Here is a 22,238-nt window from a genome sequence, read left to right as displayed (position 1 = left end):
CTGTCCAATAAAATGATTTGCCAGCATTACTGCAGCGCTCATTTAGAATTATGACAAGGTTGATTGAGTCACGGCCAGGGATTAAACTTATCAGGCTCTCCTGGGGAAAGTATTTTCTGCAGAACTGTGCATTTTCTACTAAGAGGAAGAGATTCTGGCAAAACAAAATAAATCCTGACTGTCTGTAATCATTTTGCCATCTTTAAACAAAAAAAGATAGGATTCAAAGCCATAAATTAGATATGGCAAGGTATGTCATACCAGGCAAAGCCAGCAAGATTTAGTTTATTTTCTGCTTGTATTAGACAAACACCGTGCAAGACTACCTGACTACATTGTACAGTATCTGTATTTATATGTTTTCAAAGTGAGGGGTGTCAGCACAAACACTGTAAAATTCATTTTCTGCAGGCTACAGCAATACACAGTGTACAATACATGGAAGCTTGGTTGAAATACTGAGTGATGTCTTATTATCACAAGTTTCCATAAGGGACAATCCCCAGTTCAGTTGCAACAAAAATCCAAAATATAAATAGTAAACACAATTTATATGTTTATAACAAAGATGGAGGCAAATGGTAATGCATACATATAAGGACAGAGCATAATTGTATAGAAGAATAGCTTATTGTGTTATACAGATCTGTGGGACAACAATAATAGACTTTTTGAAATATGCCCTGGATGATCACTTACTCTCTCAACTGTCTTAAAAGAAAAATGTGGGCACCATAACTACTTCATCAAAATGAAGTTGTTATGGTGCCAGGAAGTCCATGATGCTGGCTTACCTTTAGGGTTTAAACCATTTAAGAATGGTTTAACCTCAAAGGCTGTGCTCCTTTGCCATTTCGCTCTGCCCTCCTGTCTTTCCACTTTCTGAAATTCTTTATAACGGAAGGCTCGGGTTAGGGGAGCTGCTTATTGACTTAGGGCAGTAAGCTTATTACTAACTCCCCATTTATAAATACGGTTGGAAAAAGTTACACTTGAATGGGGAACTAGAAAAATGAAATAGAAAAAGCATGCAGTGCTCAGTGAATAATAATATTTCTGTAACATGCACTTGAGATTAGCCTTTCTTTGTGAATTAATGTTCGAAATTCCTGGGGAAATATATCTAATTGCTGTAGGAGCACTTATACCGCTGATTGTCCAGAGGCTAAAGAATTATGGATTTCAGCTTGTTTGTATGGCATTGCTAAAGAAGGACAGAAAGCTTACACTGGGACCCCATAGGTTAAACGAAGAGAGTTTCTGTCGTACAACAATTTAACTAGTTATCTAAATTGGATAAATAACTAAACAGTTCCTGTCTAATTACACTGATCAAAGGATGGAGGGACAAAAGAATGGGATAATATTATTTGAAAGGTAACTCTAGTGCATCATTTCGCATTTGGCAATGAGAATTAATCCCAAGATTTAATGCACCTAAAAATTACCATTAATCAAACTTTGAGCAAAATTATGTTTTACTGTTGATCATCATTTATTCAAAGCCTTGTCTCATGTGGCGCCATGCACCAAAACATTGGGGATTAAGAGAAATGTTAGCTTTGGTTTCCATGCTCTGTGCTTTGTAGGCATTGAGTGGATAAGAGGTAAGCTCAGTTCTTCTGGCAGATGGAACATGCATGAAGAAGAAGGAATTGGAATGTGTAGGAATAATGATGAATTTTGGATATAACATCTAAATATAGCACTTCATACATCATAAAGAAATGATAAATCTAGAGACTGGAGCTTAGAAATAAGAAACCCCTGGCAGTATAGTATTTTCTGCTTGCCAGACAACCATTGGCCGGCTGAACATAGTGGGAGTACTAGTCCACAGCAGCAGTTCAGCAGTTCAAAGAAGCAATCCAACTTCAGCAGCAGTCTAGCCACTACCTGTCTGACAATGAACAGTACATACAATAAACCAGCTGGATTGCCAGAGGTTAAATACCCCTTCTGAAATATTGCAACCAGAATGGATTAAGCTTAAGCGTCAGTACATTCAGTGGTGGTTATATATTTATATATACGTATATACCTGTGCAGGCACTCACATGAAAAACACCATATGCAAGTCGCAAATCTCAAAACTAACAAAGCCAAGTCTCATCCAAAGAAGTATTTAACTTGTCTCTCCTCTCTGTGATACAAACAATTGTATTGTTATTATTATTAATAATTAGTGATGTCGCAAACAAAATTTTCCGTTCGCAAACGGCGAACGCGAACTTCCGCAAATATTCGCGAACGGGCGAACCAGGCGAACCGCCATAGACTTCAATAGGCAGGCGAATTTAAAAACCCACAGGGACTCTTTCTGGCTACAATAGTGATGGAAAAGTTGTTTCAAGGGGACTAACACCTGGACTGTGGCATGCCGGAGGGGTATCCATGGCAAAACTCCCATGGAAAATTACATAGTTGATGCAGAGTCTGGTTTTAATCCATAAAGGGCATAAATCACCTAACATTCCTAAATTGTTTGGAATAACGTGCTTTAAAACATCAGGTATATGGGGGGCCGGGCCGCCGAGCCGAGCGATCGCAAGACAGACCAGCTCCTGCTCAATATAATCTACAGATAACCTTTTACGCCTGTAAATCGGGCTTTTGGAGAGCGTGACTAGCCCACAACTGCGACCCCAGACGTCTAGGGCTACCAGAGCTGAGGAGAGGCTTGCCCTTGGGGTTTTAGTCCCTCAGGGGAGAGGTCCCTGCGGCAACAGGCGAGACCTTACTCGGCAGGAGTGGACAGCCGCCACACCACTAACCTGCCCACTGGAGCCCGTCGAACAGGGACCCGGACCCGGTCCTGATTCCCCCCCCCCCTCTGGACCGGGGGGGTGATCCCGGTCCTCACCCTAAGGGCCTGAGCGGGATACAATGGACGACACCGCTGCACACAAAATGGCGACCACCATGTGCGCAAGAGACCTGAGCCCCGACAATAGCAGGCCACAAGGACTAAGCAGGGTGCCGTGCAGGGTGCCCCAGCATGAAGCTGAACATCCCACTTACCACACTTCCAGCCTGCTCCCAAGCGACCACAAGCAGAAAACACTAAGCCTCCCACCACGGCTGACCCAGGCTCTCAGGGGACCAAGCAAACCGCAAAGCAGCCGCAGCCCACGAGAACACTCACCGCACGCAAGCTCCCTTGACCTTGAGAGTTCGGAAGTTGAAGCCAGCGCACAACCCACAGAGCAGCAGAGAGGGACGGAGGTCAGATGCCTGCTTCCCCACTACCTAGAACGAGCTGCACTGGCATCGGTCGGCAGTGGGACTTTCCCTCCAAGAACGGCCTCAAGACCACCAAGATGGCGGCTCCCCGTGGAGACAAAATCCAACTCCAGCAAGAATCCATGACGAACTGTCTAAGGGACTAATGCTCGTGAGCTGCAGCACAGAGAAGCTACTCTTAATAAACAGCACTCTCCCTTATCCTGTGCACGACCCTACTTCAGCAAGTATACCTATAGTGGCTTCAAGCTGAATTAATTGCATTAATGTGTAGCTATAGGGGACTAGGGGGTGCAGCTGGGTCTCTCATGCTTTATCAACTGCATCCATGTGTGTCTATGGGGGCCTGAGGGGTGATGTTATATCTCTCATACCTAAGCATGTACCTAGCTAAACTAAATATACTGCCTGCGTGTAACCTTATCTTGCAACTAACTACTAGAAAATGTGCAATGTCTAGCAACTACTATGTGTTAAATGAAACGTCTACTTAACCAAAAATGTGCAAGTTACTTTTATGCCACAAATATGTACACCACTATACAAATAATGCGCTTGTTAGAGCTGTTGTGGCTGTTCAAGCAATGTTGTATTCTCATATGCACAACAAATATAAAGAATTCAAAAAAAAAAATTACCTCTTAAAAACATCAGGTATGATGTTGTATCGATCAGGTAGTGTAAGGGTTACACCCGCTTCACAGTGACAGACCAAACTCCCCGTTTAACGCACCGCAAACAACCGCAAACAGTCCGTTTGCACAACCGCAAACTCCCCATTTGCACAAGGTTGGATACCAAGCTAGCCATGTCCCATTCCTTGTCCTCACTGATGACAACATCATCATCATCACACCGTACGTCCATGTGTGTTATGCTGCCTGACTGAGACACATCCCTGTTATCTACATCCTCTGGCAATAATGGTTGCGCATCACTAATTTCTTCCAACTGATGTGTAAATAACTCCTCTGACAGATCAAGTGAAGTGGCTGTGGTGCTAGTGTTGGTGGTGGCGGCAGGCGGGCAAGTGGTAACTTGAGAGGTGCCCGAAGCTAAGCTGGAGGAGGATGGTGCGTCAAGGTTCCGAGCAGAAGCTGTAAAAGATTGGGTGTCCTGTGTTAGCCAGTCAACTATGTCCTCAGAACATTTCGAGTTCAGGGTACGTGGCCTCTGAACACTGGGCATTATTCTAGGGCCAAAGGGAATCACAGCACCACGACCACGACGGCCCCTGCGGGGTGGCCTGCCTCTGCCTGTCATTTTTTTTTCGATTAGTGGTACTATGCATGCAAGCTACTGTGACAACAGATATGAGTGGCACTGTGCACTGGCAAAAGTTGGCAGAGTAGACGCTGTAGGCCTGACACACACGCTTGCAGACAACTAACTGCTATTCAATCGATTACAGTCAAAATGTTATATATTTTTAAATGTACACTACTGTTACACCAGATATGAGTTGCACTGGTGTGACACTGTGCCCTGGCAGGCCCTGAAACACACACGTGTGAAGGAAACTGACTGCTATTATATTACAGTCAAAAAAGTTTTTAGTTTTTTTTTAAATGCAAGCTATTGTGACACCAAATATGAGTGGTGGCACTGGGCAAGTGGGCACAGTATACGCTGTGAGCCTGACACACACGCTGGCAGGCAGGCAACTGCAATTAGATTACACAGAAAAAAAAAAGCAGACTGATGTTCTAGCCCTAAAAAAGGGCTTTTTCGGGGTGTTGTCCTTACAGCAGAGATCAGATGAGTCCTTCAGGACACTGAATACACTAGCCTAGCTATCGATTTCCCTATTAAATCAGCAGCAGCTACACTGTCCCTCCTCTCACTAAGAATGCAGCTTCCGGGGGGCGGGGCCTAGCTGTCATGGAGGAAAGACACACTTCGTGTGAGCTCCCTCAATATCTCACTTTAAGCAGCTATCAACAAGCGAATTTCACCCCAGAAGGGGATGACCCAGCAATGTTGCTCCTACCTGACCGACCCGACATGCTTAATAGCGGTCAGCAACTCGACAGAGTCTTACTTACCTCCGCGTGGCAAGTGTTGCCTGGTGCTCACCAGGCGGGAGAGGCGGCTGATCTCCCGATCCTGGGATGCCCAGGAGCAGCTACTTCCCGGCAGGAGCTCCGTTATCCCCCCCCCCCTCGGACCGGTGGGGGTTATCCCGGTCCACCCCTGAGAGGCTGTCTGGAACTAATGGATGCACAGAGCACAGCCGCCCAGGCTGACATACTCATCTGCGACTCTCCCAATATGGCGGCAGCCACATGTCCTCCTGGTACCAGCAAAGCATGGCAGGATATTGAGTCTAAGCTGGACAGACTTTAATCAATTTTGGAAGCAAATAACAAGCAGGAAGCCCCAACAAGCTCCACCACAGCCCCAACAAGCTCCACCACAGCTAAGCGAAGACATATCCGACCACCCGACAAAACAAGCTTCCACCACCTCAAGCCGCGAACCCGACACTCAGCCAGAGACTTGCCTTTGTTGTTCCAGGTATCAGGGACTCCCAGGGTCTGCACCTGGCACCCAGAAGGGATCGGATGAGCACAAGCAGTAAACAGCAGCTTGCCAAGCATGTCCCACTATAGCCGATCCTCCACACCATGCCTTTGATCACATGAACTGCTCTCTGCACATTAACTAATCGTAAAGTAGCAAGCGTTTAAACATGTCATTATTTCACCTCCTAAAGAGTTTATTGTCGTAGTTCCTTACATGCCTTTACCTTAACCGTTCATGTATTATGTTATTCACTAGTCTCATCTCATGGGGCGACTCACACTTGATTTATAACTAGTGGTGGAGCTGCTGATATAAATACACAGTTGATAACGTGCAAGCTACACCCTAAACATGACAGCCATCTTTCACAACAATGTACTGCTATATACTCATACCCTCAGTGCAACTAGCCATGATATACGCACGTTTAGCCTAGCATGCTCAAATATAACACACTTCTGTCTAAAAAAAAAAAAAAAGAATGCAGCTTCCGAATGAATCTAAAATGGATGCTGTCCAGGAGGTGGGAGGGTCTGGGAGGGAGGGTCTGCTGCTGATTGGCTGGAATGTGTCTGCTGACTGTGAGGTACAGGGTCAAAGTTTACTCAATGATGACGAATAGGGGGCGAACCGAACATCGCATATGATCGCCATCAGTGGCGAACGCCAACAAGCTATGTTCGCCAGGAACTATTCCCCAGCGAACCGTTCGGGACATCTCTATTAATAATGCGAATTATAAACACAAAAACAATATCTATCATAACAATGTTGTAAAAAAGACATACACGCATATTTAATGGGAAATAAGACAATGGAGGATATTATAGTGTAGTATATTCTACAAATGGGGTGTGGAGGAAAACAGAGATACATGTACAAGAAATGGAGGTGTGAAATAGCTCAAAAAAGATGCACTTGAGCAGTACAATCCCTGCTTAAGCATGTGCACTGTGTCTCTTGGTCCTGGTGGGTAGTCCAAAAATATGAAGAAAAAAAGAAAACAGAAATAGATACTATATAGTGTAGTAACTTGGGACCATGAGTCTATAAGATAGGCGAAGAAGGGTGCACTCACATTTATTGGAGCCTTCTATATAGCTCCTTGAAATAGCAGGGAGTGGTATAATCCCCACTGTTGATGGTGCAGTATCTCCTTTGTGGTATATGTGTAATACAAAAACAAATATATAGTGCACACTGTTTGTAAAATTAATTCAATAAATTAAGATCCATTTGCTAACTTTGGAGCAAACTAAGGTATTGCTCAGTCCATAGGGTTCTGGTGGTGTGATGAAGTCCAGGAGATTAGTGGAGTTCCATAATAGGATAGGAAGGTCAAGTCTTTAAAAAATAATATCTATCTAAATTTAATACAATAAATAAAGTGTTTAAAAAACAAGGATATTAAAAGTAACACTAACGCATTTCACCACAGCATAGGGCTTATTAAAAGTGTTACAGCAGCCTAGACCCTTGCTCTTTTTATAGCACTTGAAAATTAAAAAGTTTTGTGGTCACATGATGTGATACCATCATTATCATGTGACTACCAAGTGAATATCATTGTTATTCTGATTGTCAAATATTGCAGAGGACAACTCTCCCCAATTTCAGCATGTTTGAGATTAATTTGATTTTTATGAGGAGTGCCTTCCACCTTTTAGCCCTTTCCTCTTATATTCCCTTTTAGGTATTTTTTTTTATTATGGTGCTACTCCCTTCTTATTCGCGAGTCATGTGATCTTTCTCCACTAATCTTTAATAATTGCAACTTCTAAAACAGTCACATCTATCTAGCATTCTGTACAATATGTTTACAATATGTGTATATGATATCCACCTGGCGGTCACATGATGACGATGTCATCATGTCATATGATCATTAAATGTGAAATTTTCAAGTGCTATGAATTTGAAAAAACCCTATGCTGTTGTGAAACGTGTTAATGTTACTTTCAACACCCTTGTTTTATAGTATTAAATAAAGATAGATGTCATGTTAATGTTCCTGGATCATTCCATTTTACTCTGGAACTCCACAAACATCCTGGACTTCATCCTCCATGGTGGAGAATGTACCAAAGAACACTGTGGATTAAGCAAAACCTTAGCTTGTTCCAAAGTTAGCAAGTGAATTTTCATTTATTGAATTTATCTTGCAAACAGTGTACTCTATTTATTTGTTTTGTCTTTCACATATAAGACATCCTTAGAGTGATAATTATACCACTACATGCTGTTTCAAGGAGTCATATATAAGTCTCCAACAAATGTGAGTGTATCCTTATCCTATAGATTCATATATTGCCAATTTACTGTATCCTTACCCTATAGATTCATATATTGCCAATTTACTGTATCCTTACCCTATAGATTCATATATTGCCAATTTGCCATTTCTGTTTTATTTTATATTTTTGGACTACCCACCTGGACCAAGAGATATATTGCACATCCTTAAGTGCATCTTATAGAAGCAAGTTCATAGCTCCATTTCCTGCAAGTGTATCCCTTTTTCCTCCACACTCCATTTGTAGAATATACTACATTTATATTATCCTCCATTCTCCTTTAATTTCCCATTGCATATATTACATGAGGACACATGAAGGTGCTTCTCCAAAAAGAGAAAAGAGAGACTTTTGGCTTTTCTAGCGCTGAACCTTGCTATTTGTTTGTTTTATCATAAAATATATTTACCTTCACAATGGTATAATTGCTGGTTTCATGAATTTGAAGAAGGATGCCATTCTCACTTCTGGTTCTAAATTTTATTTCAAGGTGATTGCTATGGACAGATTCCGAATCTACATGATGATGTTTCATCAAATAATCACGTTTTCTCGTCTGACTGATAAAATATTCAAGGTATCCTTTGCTTTCAAGAGATAAGGCAGTATCTGCATTCATGTCTGAAATAGAAACAATTTAAGAGTAAGCATTAAATATGACATATACAACATTTAATTTAAACTTTTTAGTTTTTTTTAATCTGGCAGTTTATTATAAGTATAAGATCAAGAAAATAATAATATCAAATTGAGAATAATTAAAGGGACACTATAGTCACCAGAACCATTACAACATAATGTAGTGGTTCTGGTTTCCACAGCATGTTCCAGCAGTTTTAGCCCTGTAAACACTGCCTTTGGATAGAAAGGGCAGAGTTTAAATTGCTGCCTAGGAACACCCTTATTGGCAGTCACTCAGATGGCCACTAGAGGTGTTTCTTAGTCCAGTGCTTCACAGTGTGCAACACTGGTGTTCAGCATCTCCATGCTCTGCATGTTGAGATTGGTGCAGCATGGCGTTTTGTGGCACATGCACAATAGCCTCCCAATGCTTTCATATGGGAAAGCATTTGATGAGGCTGAGATAATCAAGATTGCTTCAGGAGATTGCTAGACAACGCATGACTATCATGATGTCAGACATGGGTTTCGCCGAGGAGCTTCGCCCTGGCGCTGGATTAAGATAAGTAAAACTTTTAAGACGCTCTTTGAGCTTTTTGTAGAGGGAACCAAAAGTATAATGCCAATAGGGCATTATTTTATGTAAAACAACACATTGTTGGAGAAACCCTTTAAGAACATAAGGTATAATTCATTAGGAAATACTGTATTAATTCAAGAAACAAAAATGCAAAAATAATTCACCTGAAATTGTGATCTAAAAATGGACAATTCCATAGCATATTTTTCTTCAAAGAAAATGCTTCTTATATTGCACAAAATACAGTAAATGCCTCTCTCAACTTTCTTCATGCTGTGTTGTATGAATGATAGCTCTAACAATAAGTAAAACATGAAACTGATATATGATATGCATTACTTGATATTGTGGTTAGTTGGGCTATTTTCCTTTCAAACGCAAACTCATTACATAGCAATTTAAAACTTAACATACATCTTTCACAGTGCTTCCCAGTAAAACCATCTTTACAGTTGCACTGTTGCCAGAACCAATTATCCACACAGGCTCCTTCATTTTGGCAAGTTGTGGCTGTGCAGGCTCCTTCCGATCTGGGACACCTACAAAAATAGACACAAATTCAATATGTATCAGTCAATTCATCTGCATAACAGTTACATAATGCCAGTCTCAAATATAGCATGTAAAACCCCCATGTAAAATATGTGATGATGTTTTGACTATTCTTGAAATAATAAAAATGCAAACATTATAGGTTAATATAGGTGATGTTAACTCTTTGCATCTTAAAAAAAAAAGAAAAAAAAAAGAACATACCACAATGAGACATTAAACAAATGAAACAGATCTATTGTGTTTCAAAAGACATACCGGTCTAGGATTCCTTGTGCTGACAACGCTTGGCTGGGTTCTAGAGGACGACCATTGACTGCAAATTCCATTATGCAACCTACAAAGTCATGGCTCTGAACTTGTCCTCTTCTTTGTAGTATTGGTTCCAGAGATCTGATACCTCCTACTGTTATTCTGTTTGGCTGAACATCCAAGGTCCTGTTCCAGAAAATAAGAATCATTGCACAATGAATCACATTTTTAAAGCAATAATGATGATAGCATAAATCACCATTTTTGTGTCTAGACAGAACACAAGACGTGTATACTTATACCACATGCTTAGTATATGCTTCTATTGAGCTCACCGTCCTGCTGATATTTCTACTCATGATCATTAAATATTCAGGTAAGTATTTAACAAGTTGGAGTCAGCTCTCAAAACATCAAGCTGATATGTTGTAACTTTTTACATTAAGCAACTCAGAACTCCATATATTTTACTTTTTTTATATGACATTGTCTGAACTTCTCATTTGAAATAAATATTGCACATTATTGTCTGTTTATTTAGAAGAAGCACTCAAAGCATAATAACAGCCTGCCGCAATGCTTACAGTACAAGTATGATACCAGCATAATCTGCTAACTATGTGCCAGATCAGTTATGAATAGAGTGAGTCTACTGATGCCCATTATGTGACATTAATCTGCTGTCTTCTGACCTGTGTCTGTTCTGTCCTGTGTCTGTTCCTTTAAATATGCTACAAATTGATATTTTGATTACAGTTGTGTGTGCAGTGCCTTCTTCACCTTTTGTGTTTGTCAAATTATTTTTGTCAATTACTTGTTAAATATATACATTCTGGTGCAGCAAGTGTATTGTAACAAGCAATTTTGTATATAATGCTAATAATAACAACACTGTACAATTCTAAATGTTATTTTATTTAATTCCTGAATCAGGAGTTGTTTGTATAAGCAAACATTTCAACATTGAGAGATATGAACTTGTTAAAGGAAGCAGACACAAAGAGGAGGGTGGGCAATAAAGCCAAGATCTGACCCTAAAGTTAATCTGGTCCTGTAGCAGACCACAATAAACTCTAAATGGTCAGCCTGGGGTGTATGCATGTCATGCTGATTGACAGTCACTCTGCCAGCCCCACTCAAGGCTGCCTAGTTGCAAAGAGCTATTGTATATCTGTCACATGGGCACAGTGCCTTGAGACCACCCAGGACGTCAGACCAGAAGCCAACATTTGTGTATACCATCAAATCTGGGACTGTTGGGACGTATGGAATAAGTTTGGTGATGCTATTTTCAAAAATCATCAATTGAGAGTAGGTGTTTGTTGGTTTAGTCTGATCATGCACAAATCCATTTGCTATATTTTGGGGTAATATTTAAAGCAACTCTGTCACCAAAATAACCTTCATCCAATCTGTTTCTCTACATCGTTCTGTGTCTGAATCCATTTTTTTTATTTTTTTTCCTGAGCGCTCTAGTTTTCATTAAAACTACTTTTCCTCAAGTATAGCAGTCAGATTGACAAAACGTGACAATGGGCAGGGTTTAAAACAATGTCCTGTTTCACTTGCCAATCAAATGTACCCACAATCCATCATTAAACACATTCTGACAGATAGGAAGCTGCAGACATCATGGACAGAGGATAACAAAATTGCTGCTCCCAGATATTGGGATCCAGCACAAAAAAAGGAAAGACAATAAATATAAACAAAGGCAAGTGACACAGAGGGGAGTATAATCTAAAAGATACAGTAGAAACCAAAATAAAAATGACTAGTCTACTTTAATTAACTGAAAAGTGTTCACAGTAATTTTTCAAGTTCAATTGGTCATATAATTCAATACTAAAAAATGGTCCCATTAATGTGAATATAAATCTTCTTTTCTATAAACGTGATTGTTTAAGCTACATTGTGTAATGTTTGGTATTGTTCCCTTCTTCACTGAACCACTAATAGAAAAAGTGTAGGTATAAGCATATGAATGGTGTGATTGTGACTGTGATTGAGCCAGCATTAGGCAACTGTTTTTTAAATGTGTGGGTATACTGTATATCTGTAAACAATTTTTAATACTGTTTATCAAAGAAAAAATGTTTAGTGTAATTAAAGTTTCCACCGACCAACACAAAAACAATGATAATTAAACATTTTGTAATGTAATTTCAACGCAAAATTTCTTTTAGAATTATTTTGAAGAAAAAGAGTATTTTAACAATTACCAATCAGTAGAAACAGCAGAAGAACTGACGGTGCAGAACCCAGGCTCCTTGTCTTCTGAACAAGTATCCACAGTCAACGATGCCGCCTGCCAAAAAAGGTCACAGGGCAAATTTGATATGGCACCATGGTATCTCAATTTGCAATTTTAGAAAGCAATATGTTTTCTATTCGCCTAACACTCAAAGGTTAAAGTTAATCTTCACAGTAAAGTGTTTATGCTGTATTCCACATTATCAGTGTCTATTGCAATTGCAAAAATAGTATTGCAAAAAAAGTATTAGGTAAAAACTTCATTATAAGCAGTGCATAGTAGTTCATATTTGTTAAGTGAGGCAAAAATCCAAATTATAATTTACCCTGAAAACCACCAGACTATGTCTCCACATTATAGCACTTTGTTAGTTTGTCTTAAAATATATGGCTAGGGATCTTTGGGTTTTACTGGCAAATGGAAGATAGCTATATGTATGACTAAAACCTCCCAGTATTGAGGAGCGCTCTACATGATCTAAACTCTACAAAAATAGAATTTTATGTTACTTTTCATAGAGGTCAGATTTTAAAAACTGCCACATAAGACATCTGCCCAGTGTACCATTTTAATTGCCAATTCAAGCAAGTGGGGTTGGCTTGATATTAGAGATCCACCTACTCTAGCCAATGCTTCCTCTACACTGATGTTTTTTAAATAGTTGCCAATTTTTTTCTACAAACTAAGCTTACTTTCTATTTTAGTGGGTTTAATCCAGTGATTAAAATATGAAGAACTTATCCTGGAACATATTCAGGACCCACACCACAACTTGGGCTAGCCGATTATGAAAGGTTGCACACCCACAACACTACTTTGGTGTGGAATCCAGTTCCTGGTGGTCTAAAGCAGGGTTCTCAAAACTCTGGCCCTCCAGATGTTGCTGAACTACAACTCCCAAGATTATCTGACTATCTAAAGAATCATAGGACTTGTAGTTCGGCAACCTCTAGAGTTTGGAGAACCCTGGTCTAAAGGAAGAGAATATGCAGATCATTGTTGAGGTTGCTCTCTACAGTAGTGATTTAATTCACACTATATGCTTGCATTCATTTTAAGGAGACATGGATCAGTCACACTATACCTGGTACAATACGTTTTGCAGGTGGCCCATGACCCATGCTGCAATTGTACATCATGTGATTACTACATAGCTACTCTATTAATTGTATCATATGATGCATAGGGTCATTCTATAGGCATATCTAAACTATACATAATGTTCCATACTATATATCCTGTACAAATAATGTTATAAAATGACAATAATGGACCATACATACAACAATATACATGAAAAAGTCAACCATCTTGAAACAATATAATTACAGCACAAATATCTTAATTTAATAATTCATTCAACCATATTACAATTTGTTCTTCTTATTGATATTTTAATAGAGATTAAGATAATGTTTCCTTTCAAAGAAAATATATGGATTTTCATTTTAATATGTGCCTTGTTATTCTCTGGATTCTTTTTCAAATGATGCCTAACCTTGCTCAATCCTAGTGCATTTTAAGAGATGAGAGATTTAAAATCCTATATGTTCAGGACAGATGTCATACATTGAATATGTGTATGTCATGTTTCATTCAGCACAATTGTATGTGGCAGGGAAAATATCATTATGCCACTATGTGCCCCAAATTAACCATAGCATATGTGATGTACTGCTCTACAATTAGCAAATCACATAATTACTTAAAATGTAAGCCATGGACCTAATACTACTTGCATACTGAATGAAGAATTAAAATCGTTAGCATATGGAATTAAATTGACTACACGTAAAAAAGGGAGGTGGATGGTGTGTCAGATGGTCAATTTAATGCCATCATCAAGTTTAAATAGTAGTCAACAAGGCAAACTATAATGTTAACTTGAAATAACAAGGGCGGAAAGTGACCTTTGTATTGCTTTGGAATGCTAAATTGCATAGGAAGTGAAATTAGTAACATAAGTAGAGTGGTAGGAATGCCAATATATAAATCACTGGAGACCTAAGTGTATGGGATTCAAATTCTTCAGTCAAGATCTCTAGATCTTCATAAAGACAAAGGAAACATAAACGCTTAATTACTCTAATACTTGTACCAAGTAGAGCAAAGAGCATGATATGATGGAAAGTTTACAGGTTTTAATGGATTAAAGTGAAGGACAATGAATAGTGAAACATGATCTTGGGTTTAAATTAGAATGCTGAAAGTGCAATAATATAAAAGGAATGAAGAAAGGATGGTGAATTTAGGTAAAACCAAGTTAGACTGAAAGATAACTTTTGCTTATAAAGGAGTATGATGTTTACTCATAATGATTTAAGGAGGTTATAAAATGAGTATTACAAGAGAGAAAGAAAGACCAACTGGGAGGAAAAACCAGGTCAATAACTATATAAAATGAACAATTATTTGATTTACTAAACACCAGGGCTATGGAAGCCTATGCTGTTCTATTTATCCTGAAATCCAGTTTTTCCCCCAAGGAGTTTTTAAACTGTTATTCACAATACATACCTTAAATTGACAAATTCACAATAATTTGTTTATAGTTTATCTGTTGATAAACAGACAAATTGCCGATAGAATTACGTTTTTCTTTGAAAAATGAAAATGTCAGACTTAACTCAACAAATGCTTCATTAACCTTAAAACTGTCCTTAGCACACTGTATGGGCTGTATTAAAGGGTTACTCCAATCATCATGATCACTTTAGTAATTTGATTTAAACCCTTAGTGACCAGACCAGGCTCTTTTTACATTTCTGTGGTGTTTAGCTGTAATTTCCCTCTTACTCATTTACTGTACCCATACATATTATAGTGTTTTTCTCTCCATTAAATGGTCATTCTAAAGATACCATAATTTTCATCATATCATATAATTTATGATAATTTTTTTTATAAAATATGATGAAAAAACATTTTAATAAAACACACTTTTTGAACTTTGACCCCTAAAATCTGTTACGCATCTACAGCCGCAAAAAAAACACCCATGCTAAAGAGTTTCTAAATTTTGCCCTGAGTTTAGAAATGCCCAAATGTTAATATGTTCTGATATCTGATATCTGACAGGAACCCCCGAATAACCCTTCACATGTATATATTTTTTAAAAGAAGACAACCTAAGGTAATAAACTTGAGGTGTTTTGACTCTTTTCATGCAACCATTTACCACCAATCTATGCCAAATTTTAAAAATATAATAATAACTGGTGATTTTCTTTGACACACATAGCAATTTAAGAATACATGTATGGAGAACTTTAAGGGTTACTGCCAAAGATCACCCCAATATGTGTTCAGCAATATCTCCCGAGTACAGTGATACCCCCATCTATAGGTGTGTCTGGGGGCTAAAATACCTTATTTGGAGGGTGTGCATTCCAGTTTTCCAACTTGGAATAGTCTCAGCTGGTCATCATGAACCCATGTCCTATTTGGGACATTTTTTAAGCCAGCCAATGTAATTTACTTCCATCAAACCATATATTTTTGAAATGTAGACACCCTAGGGTATTTCAAATGGTGGTATTTTAACACTTTCTATGCACCAATTCTACCACCAGTCTTTGTCAACCTTTTGAGTAGTCATTTTTTGTGGTATTTTTTACACACATTGTACTTTACACATGGTTTCTCAGCTCCTGTTATGTATTACTGCCAAAGAATACCACAATATGTGTTCAGCAACATCTCCTGAGTACAGTGATACCACCCATGTAAAGGTGTGTCGGGTTCTCTTGGGGCTAAGAGACCTTATTTGGAGGGTGCGCATTCCAGTTTTCCAACTTGGAATTTTCACAGCTGGTCATCATGCACCCATGTCCTATTTGGACATTTTTGAAGCCAGCCAATGTAATTTACCCCATCAAACCATATATTTTTGAAAAGTAGACATCCTAGAGTATTTCAAATGGTGGTATATTAACATTTTCCATGCACTAATTCTACCACCAGTCTTTGCCAACCTTTTCGGTAGTCATTTTTTTGTGTTATTTTTCTCTCACATTGTACTTTAGGCATGAATTCTCAGTTGCTGTTATGTGTTACTGACAAAGAATACCCCGGTATGTGTTCAGCAACATCTTCCGATTACAGCAGTGCCCCCAATGTACAGGTTTTATGTTTTTTTGCAAACTTACAGGGGTCAAATGTAGGGCTTTCCCCTTTTCCATGTTTGTACATTGAAATTTGCCAGATTGGTTTGCTGCGCCTATGTTGCCTTTGAGACCGTATAGCAGCCTAATACGTAGAAAAAAAAATATTTCAAAAAGGGTTGGAGTAACTCTTTAAATGTATCTGGACCTTCATTCGATCAGAATAATGTTTGAGCAGATTCATTTTTTTTAAATTAAACTGTCATCATAATGTGCCAGAACAGGAAACCCTGGTACCGGCCTGTCAAGTTTTCAGCAAACTCAACATTTATCCAGAAGAAGAAAGTTAACATATGTTGCAGAAAAATCCATAAATGTGGAGGGGAAGCAATTTTACAGCTTCCACAATCTGCTCTGTGAGGTTCAGTAATTGCTTTCAATGACCAGATCCAAATGATGAGCCACAGATGTTGTCAGGACACAATACGTAATATTCATATGGGTTGGTTCAAAATTTGAAGGGACATTCCGGACTGGAGTTAACCACAACTTTTTAATATGTCATGTAGAAAAGGAATGAAAACAGAAGCAAAATATTTAAAAAGATGGAATGAATACTAGACTTTGAGGGTTCCTAATTTGCTGCAAAGACTTTGCAGTTTATCTCAGCCCACCTTGGAGCTCCATTTTGTTTTCAAGGACGCACCGACAGTAACTCTCTGTGCAGCAGGTGTTTATGGAAGTGGTAGATCTGCTATCAGCTTTTCGAAAGCTGTACAGTGATCATATAGACACAAAGCAGCTTTATTTGTGAGTAAACATGAACGAAGCTGCTTACAAAAAAACCCCCAAAAAAACATTATTGCATATTCCTGGTATGGAAAGGAAGAACGCATTTGGTTGGACCTCATTTTTAATAATTAGTTAAGAGAAGGTTAAACCTAAAGAATAATGCCCAATAGGTCATTATAAGTAGAAAAAAAATATTTAAAAAAAAGAACTAGAGTAACCGATTAAATGTATCTGGTACTTGATTCGATTAGAACAAATGATGAGCAGATTTTCATTTTTTTAATTAAACTGACAACATAATTTGCCAGAACAGGAAACCCTGATACAGGCCTGTCAAGTATTCAGCAAACTCAGCATATATCCAGAAGAAGAAAATGAGCATATTAAAGGGACACTATAGGCATCCAGACAACTTGATCTCATTGAAGTGATCTGGGTGCACTGTCCCTGTTCCCTTAATCCTGCAATGTGAAACATTCCAGTTTTAGATAAACTGTGATTTTTCTATTGCAGGGTCCAGACTGCCAGACAGCCACTAGAGGCACTTCCTGCTGTTTAACTTCGTGTAACTACGCTGGACATCATCACGCTTTGCACGAGGACGTCCAGCGTCTTCAAATACCCCATAGGAAATAATTGATTCAATGCTTTTCTATGGGTAAGGCTTAATGCGTGTGGGGCGGAGATAAGCCAGGGCCAAGGGACCTCAGGGCTAGGATAAGGTGAATGTAAAAGGTTTTTTTAACCCTGTAATTACTGGGGAGCAAGGGGGTGGGGGGGGAGGGGGGCAGAGGAAAACTTTAGTATTAGGAATACAGCTTTGTAGTCCTTATACTAAAATGTTCCTTAACTGTTTTTTAGGCCTTGATTCACAAACCCACAGCAAAAACTTGGACTCTTCATTTCGCCTCTCCCTGCAACTTTTGGTTACTGACTGAACCTTGGAAGATTGTCCAGCTCACATATTCTAGTTTTGTCACCATATTATTATTTGTTACTATAACAATGTTACATTTACTATTATACTTTTCTGTGCATGCAGTTTTTCATTGTTATTTTATGTGAATGTATTCCATTAATATTCATGTACACATAGTAATAAATATTTTGGGTGACAGAATTTGGTTGGAAACTTTTTCAATTGTTTACAAAAAAAATATTTGCTCGACCCATCCCCTCTATCTCTTCACCATTGGCCCCACCTAGCTGAAAATAACTGTGTCTTATCTCTATCCCTGTTTCTTAGGTCTTGATTTACAAACCCACAAACAAAAAAACACAGGCTCTTAATTTTCTCTAAATATTCTACACGACCCCTCCTTCTAAATTTAGAGCATGTTCCTCCAGTTGCTTGAGATTTTACTCAATTACCCCCTTACCCATAACACATTAACATCAGCTGAAACTTTGCTTTACGCTTCTCTGGCCATCACTTTCAAATTCCCCTGCTACCTCATGTCTCAAATCCCCCTTATAACCTTTAGATTGTAAGCTCATGGGCTATCTAACTAGGAACTTTGTAAAACAAAAATGCTTCATTGGCTAAATTTTAGCTCATGGACAAGGCCCTCTTTACCTGTTATATTAGTCGTTATTCACTACAGGTTGTGTTGTGCCAACATTGCAATTGAGTATAGTATGTCAGACGAACAAAAGGTGACAAGTCAAGTAAAACAGTTTTTAACTTCTTGCAATGGGGGGCCCCATTCTGGCACTATAACCACTACAGCTAGCTAGCTGTAGTGGTTATGGGGTTGTAACGTAAATCAAAATTGGTAACTTTAATTCTTTTTCACCATCTGAGCTGTTTACACACAGAATCAGATTGGAGGGGTCAATCAATACATTGGTAATTGTTCAAAGAGTTTTTTTCGTTAAAAAGTAGCTTGCCGTAAGTTAATAAACAAGTTTCAGAACTAGAATAGCTAAACAATGTCTCCAGTACTTTTATTTTGCAAATCAACAGTCACAGCATTTCACAAACACAACTCACTGTTCAGTCATTATGCCCAACGTATATGTGATGTGATTTACAATGACTATTTACAACATGAAACTGAGTAGTTAAAAATCCATTTCCTGATACAAGGAATGTTTACTTGGAGAGAAAACTAGGTATGTTTTTTTTCTTGTTTTTTTAAAGTCTCCTTGTTATCAGTAATAAGTAACTGGGAAATGTGATCTGTTTTTCCCCATGCTGAATGAATTTCTGGCTGCAAAAGTATGTCTTTTTTTACTGCATCTACATGCAAATCAGAGCAAAATCTTTACTGAGAAAGGACTTCACAGATTTTGCTAAACAGGCCATTTTGTATTGGATGCTGTGCTTTGTTAACCTAGTATATAGAGGTTAAATACACAGTTTTATCACAACTAACCATGATGAAGGCTGTAACAAATGTTTAAATAATTTTGTAAGCATGGAAAACTTAAGGTCCAAAAGTTATTAATCAGTAATACATTCCTAAGGTTCATTTCTCTTAATAAGGTAACTTTTCAATGCGTGCCATATGTGTATGTGTACTGCATATTATAAATATAGTCACTTTTGATTAATTAAATTCAATTTATTATTGAAATGTTCCATAAGCATGTTGGGTAAAAGTCATCCTGCTGCATGTGCAATGAGCTTTTGATTTCCTGCTGTGCATCAATTAGCATATTCGTAAAATGCAGACAAGCAGGAAGTTTTTCAATTGTTTTAGGTTTTTTTTTTTTTTTAAAGTGATGTTTTTGTAAACAAATGCCTGTTTAAGAAGGAAAAATTTAAGAAGGAAAGAAAAAGTGATGCTCAAGAAAAGTTTCCTACCATTCCGGCTCTCCGTGCGATCACTGTGTGGAACTGTCCATCAGACACCTTCTTCATTGTGGTAAGCTTGTAAGTGCCACTGCCAAGATTATAGGAAAATCGCATCCTTTCTTCTACTATTTCCAAGGCCAAGAACTCTGCTGTATCCCCAGTCTGGTTGTCATAATTGTAAAGGAGTAAGGCATTGCTTTTTATGGTAGAAAACTTTATATAGATGTAGTTATTGTTAGGGTCCAGACTGGGGAACTCCATGTAAGACAGTTCTTCAAACCCATAACTATTTAATTCACAGTGTTTTCCAAAGACACCTAAAAAGAAACAGTAAAGCGTGTTATCGAGAAGTATTGATATGAACGTTTAATTTTGAGTTACTGTTATTTGATTTCAGGTACTCGTAAAATATGACTTATTCTGTAAATCAGGAAATGTGAAGAATTGGTCAAGTAAGTGTAAAATTCAGGTCAAAAAAGCTACAAAGTTAAACCTAAGTTTTAAAATGTTTCTAATTCACCTATTTTGAACACAAATGTGCAACACCATTGTCAATTTCCCCAAATTCACATTTTAAGGAATTAGCGTGTTTTCACTAGCCTTGCCTAAACTATACTTGCATATGTACTACCATATGAGTAGGGATCGCTTGCCTTCTTATCTATGTGGAACAATAGAGCAGCTCAACAAAGACAGTGAACACAAGGAAAGGGTTAACATGGTAAAATTAATTCCAGCTGTTTTTCTTTAATGCCCCCCTTTTATTTTTCTTAACCTTTTATGGTATCTTCATTAAATAACTATGGTGGGCTAAAATGAATATCCATGACTAATGTGAATTTTAATAGCAGGTAAAGAACATCCAACTCTGTACAAGAGATGGCCTCACTAACCAGGTATTTGATATTTTTTCCCTCTTTGTATGCAAGTCAAATACAGCTTCCTGCACTTCATTAATCATACTGTGTCTCTCATTCCTTCTGGTTTCCTAAGCTTACTTTCACATGGAAAGCAATAGAATGATTTTCAGCCAAAAAAACTAAAGCGGATTCATTTTTCTCTTCAACTTGTTGTGCCTGATTTGTTCTTTAACCTTTTTTCCACACACAAAAAAAGACTTTTAATGAGGCTAAAAGTTGGGGAAGTTGGCTTCCTTTTTTACAAAGTCCTATTAAAACGAAAATCCTGTTTTTATAAATTTTACTGAAGTGTATCAAGTAATCTAGTTAAATTTCAAAACAGGGTCATCTGGAAATGTGAAAGGTCTGATTTATCATGAATGGGATAATGCCATGGCAAATTTCCTCATAAATCCCTGTGATACCTAAAGTTGTATCTAAATAGCCTAAACACTGCTGACAGTGTCTTGGTAATTAAAAAGTAGATAAATCAAATGAACTTGCCATTAATGAATAGGACAGAAAAAAAGCTGCCAATAACTACATATTTTGCTAAGAATGTTTAAGATGATGTAGCAGTTAAAGGGACACTATAGTCACTAGAACAACTACAGCTTAATGTAGTTGCTCTGGTGAGTATAATAGCTCCCTTCAGGCATTTTCATGTAAACACTGTGGTTTCAGAGAAAAGGCAGTGTTTACATTGCCCCTAGGGACACCTTCAAGTGGCCACTCCATAGATGGCCACTGGAGGTGCTTCCTGGCTCAGGGCTGCACAGTAGGCAGCTCTGCCATTCAGTGTCCCCACACGCTGCATGGAGACGCTGAATTTTCCTCATATAGATGTATTGATTCAATGTATCTCTATGAGGAGGTACTGATTGGCCAAAACGGTGTTTGGCCCCGATACGTTGCCAATTTTAGCCAATCCAATGCTTTCCCTCTGGGAAAGCATTGGATTGGCCAAAAAAACAGCAATTTTGATGATGTCACCAATGGGGTGGAGCCAGCATCAGCAGACCCATGAAGAGCTGAAAATAAGGTGAGTTTTAACCCATTCTGAGGGGGCTAAGGGGTGTGGGGGGGGGGGGGGGGGGCAACTCCTACTAATCTACAGCATCATTTTAACCCTTTGCTACCATAATACGCTGCACTGCACATTAACCCCTACATTATCTTAACACACTACACTAAAGTTCATATTAATTACTACATTACCCCAACCCCATGCTGCCACTGCCCTCCTCTTAGGCTGTCCTACATGGTCCCCCTTCTGTCCTGCCAGAGAGGGAGTTACATCAGAGGAGGAAGATCAGGTTGAG

General features: G+C 38.5%; 1 protein-coding gene across 1 annotated transcript in view; it reads right to left on the bottom strand.

Moving 5' to 3' along the window:
• FAT4 (FAT atypical cadherin 4) overlaps positions 1-22,238 on the bottom strand; it is a 215,263-nt gene that overhangs the window by 8,047 nt on the left and 184,978 nt on the right. The window contains exons 11-15 of the mRNA XM_063458418.1: positions 20,027-20,334; positions 12,291-12,376; positions 10,075-10,254; positions 9,679-9,803; positions 8,473-8,684 (exon numbers count right to left, since the gene is read on the bottom strand). Of these exons, the coding sequence (XP_063314488.1) occupies positions 8,473-8,684; positions 9,679-9,803; positions 10,075-10,254; positions 12,291-12,376; positions 20,027-20,334 (911 nt within the window). The remainder of the gene's footprint in view (positions 1-8,472; positions 8,685-9,678; positions 9,804-10,074; positions 10,255-12,290; positions 12,377-20,026; positions 20,335-22,238) is intronic.

The sequence above is a fragment of the Pelobates fuscus genome, chromosome 6 (assembly GCF_036172605.1).
Source record: "Pelobates fuscus isolate aPelFus1 chromosome 6, aPelFus1.pri, whole genome shotgun sequence".
NCBI lineage: Eukaryota > Metazoa > Chordata > Amphibia > Anura > Pelobatidae > Pelobates > Pelobates fuscus.
This window is presented reverse-complemented; position numbering and strand designations above follow the sequence as displayed.